Consider the following 12,444-nt stretch of genomic DNA (forward strand, 5'->3'; position numbering starts at 1 on the left):
AGAAATCCCACGCGGTCACAGAGGTAACGTACAAACACCTTAAAGACAGTACCTGTAGTCAGGATGGAACGCGAGTCTCTGAAGCTGTAACTCTACAGCTGCACTACCATGCCACCCTTATTTTTTTTAGTTTAGTTTAGTTTTTAGTTTAGATATACAGCGCGGAAAAAGGCCCACAGAGTCCACACCCACCAGCGATCCCTGCACATGAACACAAGCCTACGCACAAGGGATAATTTACACTTATACCACATATACAAACCCAAGCCAATTAACCTACAAACCTGTACGTCTATGGAGCATGGGAAGAAACCGAAGATTTCGGAAAAAACCCACGCAGGTCACAGGGAAAACATACTAATTCTGTACAGACAGCACCCGTAGTCGGGATTAAACCTGGGTCTCTGGTGCTGCAAGCGCTGTAAGGCAGCAACTCTACCGCAGCGCCATCGTGTAAAATACTTGTTAAAATATTCTCTATGTGAATGGTCAGAGGTTCAGTTAAGACTCCACTTTCTGAACCCTTCACTGTGAGGGAATTTGCAGAGTTATTGTCCATGATGTTTCAGCTCTTAAACTGATGAAAGTAAATTGTGGTAACACAGCCAGAAATGCTCCCAACAAGGTGATCAAACTGGTCAACTGCAGCGGTGATGGACAGAAAGACAATGTTATCTTTGCTTCCTTCATGGCTCACTCCAGTTTTTAAAGAAATTGTAAATCTCATTCTTTTTTCTGAACCCTGTCCTACAATTACATCCCCAATTGTAGCCATAGAGTCATGGTCATACAGTGCGGAAACAGGCCCATCGGACCAGCTTGCCCACACTGACCAACATGTCCCATCTACACTCGTCCCACCTACCTGCATTTGGCCCATATCTCCTCTATCCATGTACCTGTCTAATTGCTTCTTAAAGATTGCAATAGTCCCTGCCTCAACTACCTCCTCCGGCATCTCGTTCCATACATCCACCATCTATGTGAAAAGGTTACCCCTCAGATTCCAGATCTTTTCTTCTTCACCATAAATCTGTCCTCTGGTCCTCAATTCACCTACTCTGGGCAAGAGACTGTGCATCCACCCGATCTATTCCTCTCATGATTTTATACACTTCTATAACATCACCCCTCATCCTCCTGCACTCCAAGAAATAGAGTCCCAGCCTACTCAACCTCCCCCTGCAGCTCAGACCCTCGAGTCTGAGTAATGTCCTCGTTAATCTTCTCTGAACCTTTTCCAGCTTGACAACATCCAATTTGTTCTTATTAAATAATCATATCAAGACGGAGTGCTCTTCCACAATCAATACTGCCACTGGCAGGAAAATGCTTCATTCTGCCCAATCAGTTCCTCAATGACCAATACAGTTGCAATAAATTGGCCCAGGACATTTACCCCTTCGCCCTATACCACCATTCAATGAGATTGTAGCCTCTGCTCTGTTGATATTCCATTGAATGAATCCACTGACCAAGTCTTGGGAGCTTCAATTGTTCACCACCAACCACTGTCTTTAGGTGGAGAGAGTTCAATGAGAACCAAACTGTCCTCGCTGTCATCGTCATTCTGCCTCCCACATCCATGCTGACCTTTTCTCCCATTCTTAGTTACATTTGCACACATTAGGATCTCATTCCTTCCTTTTTAAGTGTTTGACTTCAGTGTCGCTTAAATGTGATTGTACTTGGTTCTACAATTTCCTTTAGCAGCATATTCCAGACAACAATCTTTCTCTGTATAAACCCCTCAGGTCCCCATTAATACATCTTCCTCTCGCCTTATATCTATGCCCTTATGTTCCATACCCTGACAATGGGGAAAAGCTGTTGGATAGAACTGCTGCTACTTTATATCAAAGCTAGCACAGATTTCCATTGTTTTATTTGTTAGGTAAATTTAGTTTAGTTTAGTTTAGTTTAGTTTAGTTTAGTTTAAAGATACAGCGGGGAAACAGGCCCTTCGGTCCACCGGGTCCGTGCCGACCAGGCCAGACCGCGGTCCCTCTCCTCATGGTCTTCAGGGGATGAGCAGGGCAGGCTCTGTGGGCTCTCTGTACAGTAACTCTCTCCTACACACATTAGGGACAATTTACAATTTTATCGGCCAATTAACCTACAAACCTGTAATTCTTTGGTATGTGGGAAGAAATCGGAGCACCCAGCGAAAACCCACATGGTCACGAGGAGAACGTACAAACTCAATACTCTGTAGTCAGGATCGAACCAGGGTCTCTGGCACTGTAAGGCAGCAACTCTACCATCGTGCCACTCCATTCCTGAATTTACTAATGTTCTTGTTATTAATTTTTTGTACAATTGGCTTATTAGGGTACGCACCCTCGATTAACCAATCTATCTTTTGATGGAATAAGAAAAAACATTCACCACCCATTGCAATACACTGTAACATTGTTTTCATTTAGGAAGATTTACGTATTCGGCAGAAAGACATATCTTTCATGAACCCATGAAACCAATGAACCGGAAGTTCCCAGCCTGCCATGGCCTGTAGGGAGGAGCCCACAGAGCCTGCCCTGCTCATCCCCTGAAGACCATGAGGAGAGGGACCGGGGTCTGGCCTCAAGATCGGCTGCGGGAGGCGCTCCCGGGGCACAAAGGTTGACGAGCGAAGAGAGGGACATTGGATCGTCAAACAATCCACACATCCAAGGAAGGAGATGGCTGGAGGCCCTGCAGCAGCCTGGGGCTCGCCTGGATCGGGCACCGCTCATAAGACCTAGAGTGCGGACTGGACTTTGAAAATGCCCCCAAACATGGCACCTCTTGCAGGTGGGCTCAGTGGACTGTTTCTGTACACATTGCTAATCGGGAATGGTACTTAGGTATGACAAAACTTTAATGTACTGCCTGTAAGAAAATCATTTCATTTTGTGTTTGCACGTGACACTACAAGCAGCATTGACTCATTGAACCTGTAGTGATCTTTCACACTTCTGTCCAGTAGTTTGGTGACTTTCCCCCACTCCCCACATGATCAAATACCTGTGATAATATCTTCAATCGCTCCGTCCTTTCCCTCATAAACCATCCTCTCCTTCCCCTGCTGCTTCTTCTTCAGTTCAGCCATTAGGTCCATTTGCGGAGCCTTATTTCTCATGGTAGGAAGCTGGGGGGGGGGAGGAGGGGAAAGTTGAGAGTTTAGTTACCAGGGTTGTACAGAGAGCTGCAAAATAAGTAACTTTCCAAAATTGGTGGTGACATGTTTAATGCTTTCCACACTGTATGTCTCGACAGTGTATTAGACATGCTACACACTCCTTCATAAGGTCACGGGATTACAGCATATTGAGTTGTGTGTTTCTTTACAGCTGGGAATTTCAACCCAGTTGGACTAACATTAGGTTCATACCAGGGTCAGTCTAGACGCTTGGTGTTGTATCACTGGTTGTTAATAATATGGAAGTCAGCTAGGTCACAGAGACATACAGCAATGGAAACAGGCTCTTCAGCCCACATACAGTATGGAAGCAGGCTCTTCAGCACACCAAGTCTGGAGTAACCATCAATAAATGCTGTTTTATTCTTCCCACATTCCCATCAGCTGTCCCCAGATTCTACCACTCACCTACAGACTGGGGGAGATCTACAGTAGATCAATCAATTACCAACACTGTTCGAGGGATATGGATCATGGACTGGCAGATGTGATCAGTTTAACTTGGCATTGTGTTCGAAGGGCCCGTTCCTGTGCTGTACTGCTCTATCTTCATAGTCATAGAATGAAACAGGCTCTTTGACCCATCTTGCCCACACCGGCTAACGCACTAGTCCCACCTGCCTGCGTTTGGTCCATATCACCTCCAAACCTGTCCCAACCATGTAACTGTTTCTTAAATGTTGGGATAGTCCCTGCATCAACTACCTCCTCTGGCAGCTTGTTCCATATACGAACCACCCTTTGTGTGAAAAGGTTAGCCCTCAGATTCCTATTAAATCTTTCCCCCTTCACCTTAAACCTATGTCCTCTGGTTCTCGATTGCCCTACTCTGGGCAAGAGACTCTGTGCATCTACCCGATCTGTTCCTCTCATGATTTTATACACCTCTACAAGATTACCCCTCATTTTCTGCACTCCAAGGAATAGAGTCCCAGCCTTCCTATAGCTCAGACAATTCTTAAACAATCCCTTTAGTTTTGAAGAATATCTTTGCCTGCAGTAATTGGAGTGTGGATTGCTGGCTGTTTGTGGTCAGAGGCCTCACCTTGCCATCCTGCTGCCCCTTGCTGGTGGGTGGGCTGGTATCTCCGGGGTCCTGCGCTGCCATCTCCTCCTGCTTCCTCCGCACCTCGTTATCCTGCTCGGCTTGCTGAGGATAAGACACACACAAATAAACCCATCACTTCTTGGTCATCTAAACCCTGCAAGCGCTGGAAATCTGCAGTGGAACAAAAAATGCTGGAAACAGTCAGCTGGTCTGTCAGCCAGCATCCGTGGGAAGAGAAGCACAGTCAACGTTTTGAGTCTGATACTCCTCGTTGACATTTACTGAATAGTGAAAGGCCTGGATAGAGTGGATGTGGAGAGGATGTTTCCACTAATTGGAGAATCTGGAACCAAAGGCCATAGCCTCAGCATAAAAGGACACACTTTCAGAAAGGAGACGAGAAGGGCTCCTAGTGGCGGCATGCTGTAAAGGTTGCAAATTTGCTTGCTCCCTTAACTTTTAATTTTCACTTACCACTCTTTCAATGTTACTTGTTATTACTTGACTTCAAGGCACGGACTAACTTTTCTTAAAGTGTTGATGACACTTTTATACGCTTTAACCGTGTAAAGGATGGAGACAAGAGGGAAAGGAGCTTCTCCAAGGAAGGACCGTGGGAAAGGCACAGCTTCTGACTAGTATCTTAGAAGCAATATCGAAAATGAACGATGAACTGAAAAATGAAATGAAAACAAGATTTTGCAGTTTGGAAGAAATGGTGAAAGGAACTTCGAGCAAATTAAAGGAAGTTCAAGACAAGCTGATTATGTTACAAGATGAATCTCGTGAACAGAAGGAACAAATTGATATCTTGCGAACCCTGGGCCAGGAGAGAGATTTGTAGAATGAATGAAAATACTCAGGCACTCCAGCAATACAAGATTAAAAATATGGATCTGGAAAACAGAAGCCGTCGAATGAATTTGTGAATTGTTGGCTTGCTGGAAGGTCAAGAAGGAGATAATGTTATAAAATATGCTTCTAAAATGATAAAGGAGACTTTCAACATTGAGCACAATGAAAATCTTCCATTTTTGGATAACGCACATAGGATTGGGAAGAAATCTGGTCCCCAAGATAAACAGAGACATTTGATTGTTCGGTTTCACTTCTTGCAGATGAAGGAGAATATTTTTCCAGGCAGCAAAAAAGTTGGGCGTGGTTGAATATGAAAGATGCAAGTTTTGGTTTGTTCCTGATTATAGTTACGAGGTTTTGGAAATAAGAAAGTCTTTCCATAATGTAATGTCTGAATTGTTTAAGAAAGAATTGCGCCCAGCCTTACTTTATCCGGCTAGACTGCGTATACAATTCTTTAATGTAACATTTGATTTTTTAACAATCCTCAAGACTCTTCCAGCTTTCTGGAGGCTTATGAGGGTGAAGTTGCGACCAGGAGCAATTGATAGCTGATTAAGTTATAATTGAAAATTTACTCTTCCTATTTTGACAATATATTGTTTTGTAATGATTAAGAATTTAACTGGATGAGTTGTTTTTCTTTTTTTAATCTACTTTTTAGAATTTTAGTATGATGGTATCAAACAACAACTTTTACCTTCTCTAAAATACTGTTAATTTAATGTAATGGTATTATATATATATTAATTTTAAAGATTTTCTTTGTTAGTTTATCTATTTTTTTAATTGAAGGAATTATTTTTTCCCCTGGCTTTAGACAAATTAAGTGAACGCAGTTCTTGTTTTTCATATTTTTACCTTGGATAAATAATATGACATAGCTCTTGTGTTCCACTGCCAACGTGTACTTTTTTTAACCATAACATTAATTTTGTTTTAGCTATTGAGTGGCAAATATGCTTTCTTTTTACGTTGGGTGCTGTCGTTAGGAGAGATGGGGGTAGGGAAGAGAATAGGTAGCATACTGACTGTCTACTGGTCAGTTTGGGGCTTTGCATTGGGGGGGGGGGGGGAGGGGGGAAGGGGTATTTTGCTTTTAGCTTAGCTTTTTTCATCTGTGCAGAATTCGAACTACAAAAATGTCTGAAATGTCGTCACTTCTGGCTCCGCCCTAGATTTTTCTTCTTCCAGTATCATGAACTATTATGCTTTAAGAAATTAACCCTTCTTATGATTTTTACAAACGATATGGATAAAGTTATTAACTTCCTTTCATGGAATGTGAATGGTTTGAACCATCCCATTAAGAGGACTTTTTTTTTTAAAGTTCTTTGTAGACTAAATGCTCAGATTATCTTTGTGCAGGAAACTCATGGAAGGCACGATGACAATCAACGTTTTGGAGAGGACATTCAAATTCACAGGCTAAGGTGAAAGGAGTCTATTTTTATTGACTCCTCAATTCTGTTTGTTCATTATGAAACAATTTATGATCCATATGGTAGATTTTTGGTGATTACTGGTGTTCTTCATGACCAAAAAGTTGCTATGGTGAATGTTTATGCACCAAATGTTGATCACGCTGAGTTTTTTAAACAGATAATTGCATCCTTTCCTAATTTAAATGAACACTTTTTAATAATGGGTGGAGATTTTAACTGTTGTTTGAACCTCTCGATGGACAGATCTGCATCTGATAATGTGCTTCCAAATAAATCAGCTAGTTTTATCAATTCTTTTTTACTTGACTGTGGAATGTTAGAAGTCTGGAGATTCTTATGCCCAAATGACAAAGAATTTTCTTTTTTCTCTCATGTATATTATAGTTACTCTAGGATTGACTACTTTAAAATAGATTATCGGATAGTTTCATTGGTCACTGTATGTGAGTGTGATGCAATTGCTATTTCTGATCATGCACCATTGACACTATCAATCAAACTACCTGATTCCAAGTTTAGTGCTAAACAATGGTGATTTAATGCTACTTAGCTTCAACATCTGAATTTTGTTAATTGTTTTAATGATCAGATTGCTTTTTTCTTAACAAATTCTACTGAAGAAATATTCAATGGTGTAGTCTGGGATGCTTTTAAGGCATATATTCATGGACAAATTACTTCATACTCGGCGGGATTAAAAAAAAACTCAAACTGAAATACGTATATTGGCTGATGAGATTAAAGAAATTGATAAAAAATATTCAAAAGCTCCTAGTTTAGAGCTCTATAAGAATAGAGTTGAACTTCAATTGAGATATGATTTGTTATTAGTATCACCGATTGAGAATCAGCTACTTAAAACCAAAAGTCAATTATATATACATGGCGAAAAATCTGGTAACTTACTCGCTAATCAGTTGAAAGCGGTCGGCCAAACGTCAGATTACTAAAGTGAGTAAACGGGATGGTACACTAACTGTAGACCATAATGAAATTAATAAATCCTTTCAGGAATTTTATACCTCCTTATACCAATCAGAATTTCTTACTGATCCCAATATAATCTATGAGTTTTTAAAGAAACTGAACTTGCAAAATTTACCACATAATGAGTCTCTGTTAGATGAACCCATCACGGAGGAAGAAATACAGAAAGCAATCCTCTCAATGAATTCTGGTAAAGCTCCTGGTTTAGATGGGTTTACAGTAGATTTTTAAAAAGTATTTCTCAAGTTTACTGTCTCCCTGGCTATGCAAGGTTTTAAAAGAAGCCTTTTTATTGAATAGATTACCACAATCCTTTAATGAATAATCTATTTCTTTAATTCTTAAAAAAGATAAAGACCCTACTGAAGTGACATCATAGAGACAGACCTATATCACCGTTAAATGTAGATTCCAAAATTCTTTCCAAAATATTAGCTATGAGATTGGAAAATATTTTACTGCAAATTATTTCTGAAGATCAGACAGGATTTATTAAAAATCGTTACTCATACTTTAACGTTAGGAGATTAATGAATATCATATATACAGCATCAAATAAAACTCCGTAATGTGTAATTTCACTTGATGTCGAGAAGGCGTTTGATAGAGTAGTATGGGAATACTTATTCAATACACTTGAAAAATGTAAGATTGGTCCAAAATTTATTTCTTGGATCAAGCTGATATATCATATACCTCAGGCTTCTGTACTTACCAATAATCAGAGATCCCTTTTTTTCAGGCACTTTTGAGGTACTAGACAGGGCTGTCCTTTATAAGTCCTTTACTGTTTATATTGCTTTGGAACCTTTAGCCACCGCTATTAGGGAATCCCCAAATATTTTTGGTATTGTCCGTGGGAATAAGACACATAAGCTATCTCTTTATGCAGATGATCTGCTATTATTCATTTCTAATCCTGAGAAATCTATTCCGGCAATAGTAGCATTACTTAATCAATTCAGTAGATTTTCTGGTTATAAACTAAATCTTAGTAAGAGTGAGCTTTTTCCATTAAACAATTTAGTTTCGAATTATGGACAGTTTCCATTTAGATTGACTACCGAATGTTTTACCTATTTAGGTATTAAGATTACCAAGAAACACAAGGATTTATTTAAAGCTAATTTTACACTTTTAATTGATCATATCAAACAACAGTTTACTAAATGGTCACCAATGTCCTTATCTTTAATCAGCCGAATCAATGCTATTAAAATGTTTATCTTACCTACATTTTTGTATTTATTTCAGACTATACCAATTTTTATTGCTAAATCTTTCTTTGATATTATTGACTCAAAAATGTCATCATATATATGGCAGAATAAAAATTCCAGACTACGTAAAAAATACTTACAGAAATCAAAAAAAGACAGTGGGTTGGCACTGCCGAACCTTAGATTCTACTATTGGGCAGTTAATGTTCGTTATTTAACATTTTGGACAAAAGATTTAGAAGATACTCAATGCCCAGGATGGATAAATCTTGAACGTGATCCTATACAAGGGCTCTCATTGGCTTCTATTCTCGGGGCCTCGTTACCTTTTACAATTACGAGATTGAATAACTATATGACTAATCCAATAATAAGACATACATTCCGAATATAGTTTGAATTTCATAAGTTTTTTGGATTGAATGATTTTATCTTATCGAGTCCTGTCATATCTAATTTTCTCTTCCAATCTTCTAGTACTGATCTAGCCTTTCTGGTATGGAAGGGGAAGGGATTAATAGCTAAAATTTAGTAAAGGCTTTGGGGCTACTAGGCCATTTGGTCAGTTTAAATGTGTCTTCTGCAGAAATGGGACAAGCTGCAGAATGGTGCCAACTTGTCTAGAGCCTAGATAAGAGCTGCAGGAAGAGAATGGAACATCTGCAGATTCTAACAATTAGATGCAAATTGCATGGAACGGATTGGATGAATGCAAACCAGACATACACATTGTAAATAATGTTGCAAAGTTTTACTTTGCTAGATGTTGATTGGATTAAGTGTTCAGCCTTGTCTGGGTTTCCTGACTATCAAGACACATGTTGCATTATTCATCTCTGTTAAGTTGCATCTAGAAACTTTGTCAGATACATTGTATTAGTCACTGTATTATTGGGTTGGGGAAATGTCTATCATGTACTGTGTTAATCGATATCTGTTACTGGACTGAATAGAAACCACCCCCATGTGGTTCGGCCCCTCAAGGTTCGGGAACATATAAAAGGCCTCTCCCACGAGGTCCTATGTCGATCTTCTGGGAGAGAACTTAGGATAGCGTGACCTTCTCGAGTGTCTCTGCTTGAATGAGGCTAAGAGGGCTTGGCCAGGCATATACAAGGTTTGAACCCACGGTGGCTAGGTATAGTAGTGGGAACAGTTATTGTGTTTTTTCCAAAATAAAGTTTAGTTGTGCAAGTGCTTGACTCAACGATTTTTGACTGAAACTAGACTGCGGGGGGGGGGGAGCTTAGAATGAGCTATTTACATTGGGGTCTCATACGGGATCTCAACGGATCCCCAAACACAAGTTTGCGATCAAGGGTGTTGAGTTGTTTCAATCGTGAGTGCAGAAATCGGGCCCACTGTGTGGTTTTCTCATTGATTTTCGGCACTTCGCTAGTCGGAGCGGATTGATCATTCGCGGTCTTGAGAAAGGGTCCCAACGAGATCGTAGTACAAAGTCTAGAAAGCAAGGGGGGTGTATAGCACTCCTTTGGGTTGGAGGGCCATAAAATAGGGCGAGGAGCGGCCCAAAACGTGGTCGTAGTTGGCAGGTTGCAGCTGCTTAACGAGAGCCTGACGCGCTTCAAGGGCGAGGGGTAGCCCATTGTTCCAGGTTTGGTATCCAATTGGTGGGGTATTGAAACACAAGTCTGGTTTAAGTATTGATCTGTCAATGCTGGGAGCGCTAATTGGAAAGGTGCGTTCCGAAAATCAGCATCGACTACCAGCACGAAGAGGCTAGGCGCTGACATCCGGTGCCAAGCAGAGAGGTGTGTCTGTGTGAAGATATCTGAATCCCTCCCTGAAATGACGGACGAGGAATCTCGTAAAGGCTCGGTGGATAGAGTATAGATTGGCCGGGAATACTCTAGTCCATTTGAGATTTCATTGGGCAATTTGAATTCGAGAGCCTGCGTATGCGGAGAGATACGTGCCAAAACTAGTTGGTCTGAGAATGAGTCTAGATTTGCAGAATCAAATTTCCAAATACAGAATTTCACATTGAAGTTCTGCCCGTACGGTAGAATTCAAATTCTGTGTAGATAATACTTCGGAGATTTTGCATCTTTGAGGTCGATTCCGATTAGTGGCTGATCAACAGTGAATAGTAACCCTCTGATCGATTGTTGATTAGTACCTGATAGCGAAGAGTAATTGAGAGACGGGAACCTGATTTACTTGGTGAAAAGTACCCAGATGCGAGAGGGAGGGATTCAGATATCTTCACACAGACACACCTCTCTGCTTGGCACCGTCTCAGCGCCTAGTCTCTTTGTGCTGGTAGTCGATGCTATTATCTGAATGGTGGCCGATTAGGAAAAGGGGAGATGCAACGAGACCTGGGTGTCATGGTACACCAGTCATTGAAAGTAGGCAAGCAGGTGCAGCAGGCAGTGAAGAAAGCGAATGGTATGTTAGCGTTCATAGCAAAAGGATTTGAGTATAGGAGCAGGGAGGTTCTACTGCAGTTGTACAGGGTCTTGGTGAGACCACACCTGGAGTATTGCGTACAGTTTTGGTCTCCTCATCTGAGGAAAGACATTCTTGCCATGAATGGAGTACAGAGAAGGTTCACCAGACTGATTCCTGGACTGTCAGGACTTTCACATGAAGAAAGACTGGATAGACTCGGCTTGTACTTGCTAGAATTTAGAAGATTGAGGGGGGATCTTATAGAAACTTACAAAATTCTTAAGGGGTTTGACAGGCTAGATGCAGGAAGATTGTTCCCGATGTTGGGGTAGTCCAGAACAAGGGGTCACAGTTTAAGGATAAGTGGGAAGTCTTTTAGGACCGAGATAAGAAAAACATTTTTCACACAGAGTGGTGAATCTGTGAAATTCTCTGCCACAGAAGGTAGTTGAGGCCAGTTCATTGGCTATATTTAAGAGGGAGTTAGATGTGATCCTTGTGGCTAAAGGGATCAGGGGGTATGGAGAGAAGGCAGGTACAGGAATAATGAGTTGGATGATCAGCCATGATCGTATTGAATGGTGGTGCAGGCTCGAAGGGCTGAATGGCCTACTCCTGCACCTATTTTCTATGTTTCTATGTATCTCTAATTCTGTAGAACTTAGAGAGGAGGGATAGAGGTCCCCCTATAGAAGTCCAGTCTTAGCAGGGGAAAGTAACATTTAGGAGGAAAGTAGTCCATTTGTGAAGTAGTACTCCTCAGCAAAGAGTATCCTTGGAAGGGGAAAATCTTCGGTATCAGAGAGAGATGTTCACTGATTGATAAAAGCATGACGCGGCATTGAGATCGAGTGGTCGTAAACTGTGCACTAGCGTGTTAAATTATTATTGTAAATTGTAGAAACCAGTATCGTCTTTTGTAGCATCTTTATTGGATCCGAATTGTATAAATACTTTGTGTATGTAAATGATTTAGAGTGTATTAAGATTTAGAAAGTTAAGATTAGAGTGTGTCTAAATTCACGGACCGCTACTTGTATTGCCTGTGTGAGTGCTTAAGGATTTTTGGGTGTTAGATAGGAAAAGTGCATTTGAATTAAATATTCGTATTTGTTTGAAATCGGGATTGTAGTATTGCTAGAATTCGATTTGTGGTGGTTTGATTAGGGTTCGTATTCTTTCGATCGCTGTATCGAGGGAGGAGTCGTTCCATTGACTGAGTACGCCACGAGGAGGACTTATTAGAGTGGCTGATTTGTAATAAATGAATGATTGTGGTTTATGTAGGAG

The 12,444-nt window shown here is 40.8% G+C and overlaps 1 protein-coding gene across 1 annotated transcript in view; it reads right to left on the reverse strand.

The window, feature by feature from the left end:
• The window catches only part of LOC129710407 (formin-like protein 1), a 265,388-nt gene that overhangs the window by 13,592 nt on the left and 239,352 nt on the right, over positions 1 to 12,444 (reverse strand). Inside the window, exons 25-26 of the mRNA XM_055657387.1 lie at positions 4,227 to 4,331; positions 3,007 to 3,130 (exon numbers count right to left, since the gene is read on the reverse strand). Coding sequence (XP_055513362.1) covers positions 3,007 to 3,130; positions 4,227 to 4,331 — 229 coding nt within the window. The remainder of the gene's footprint in view (positions 1 to 3,006; positions 3,131 to 4,226; positions 4,332 to 12,444) is intronic.

This window comes from Leucoraja erinacea, chromosome 27, assembly GCF_028641065.1.
Source record: "Leucoraja erinacea ecotype New England chromosome 27, Leri_hhj_1, whole genome shotgun sequence".
NCBI lineage: Eukaryota > Metazoa > Chordata > Chondrichthyes > Rajiformes > Rajidae > Leucoraja > Leucoraja erinaceus.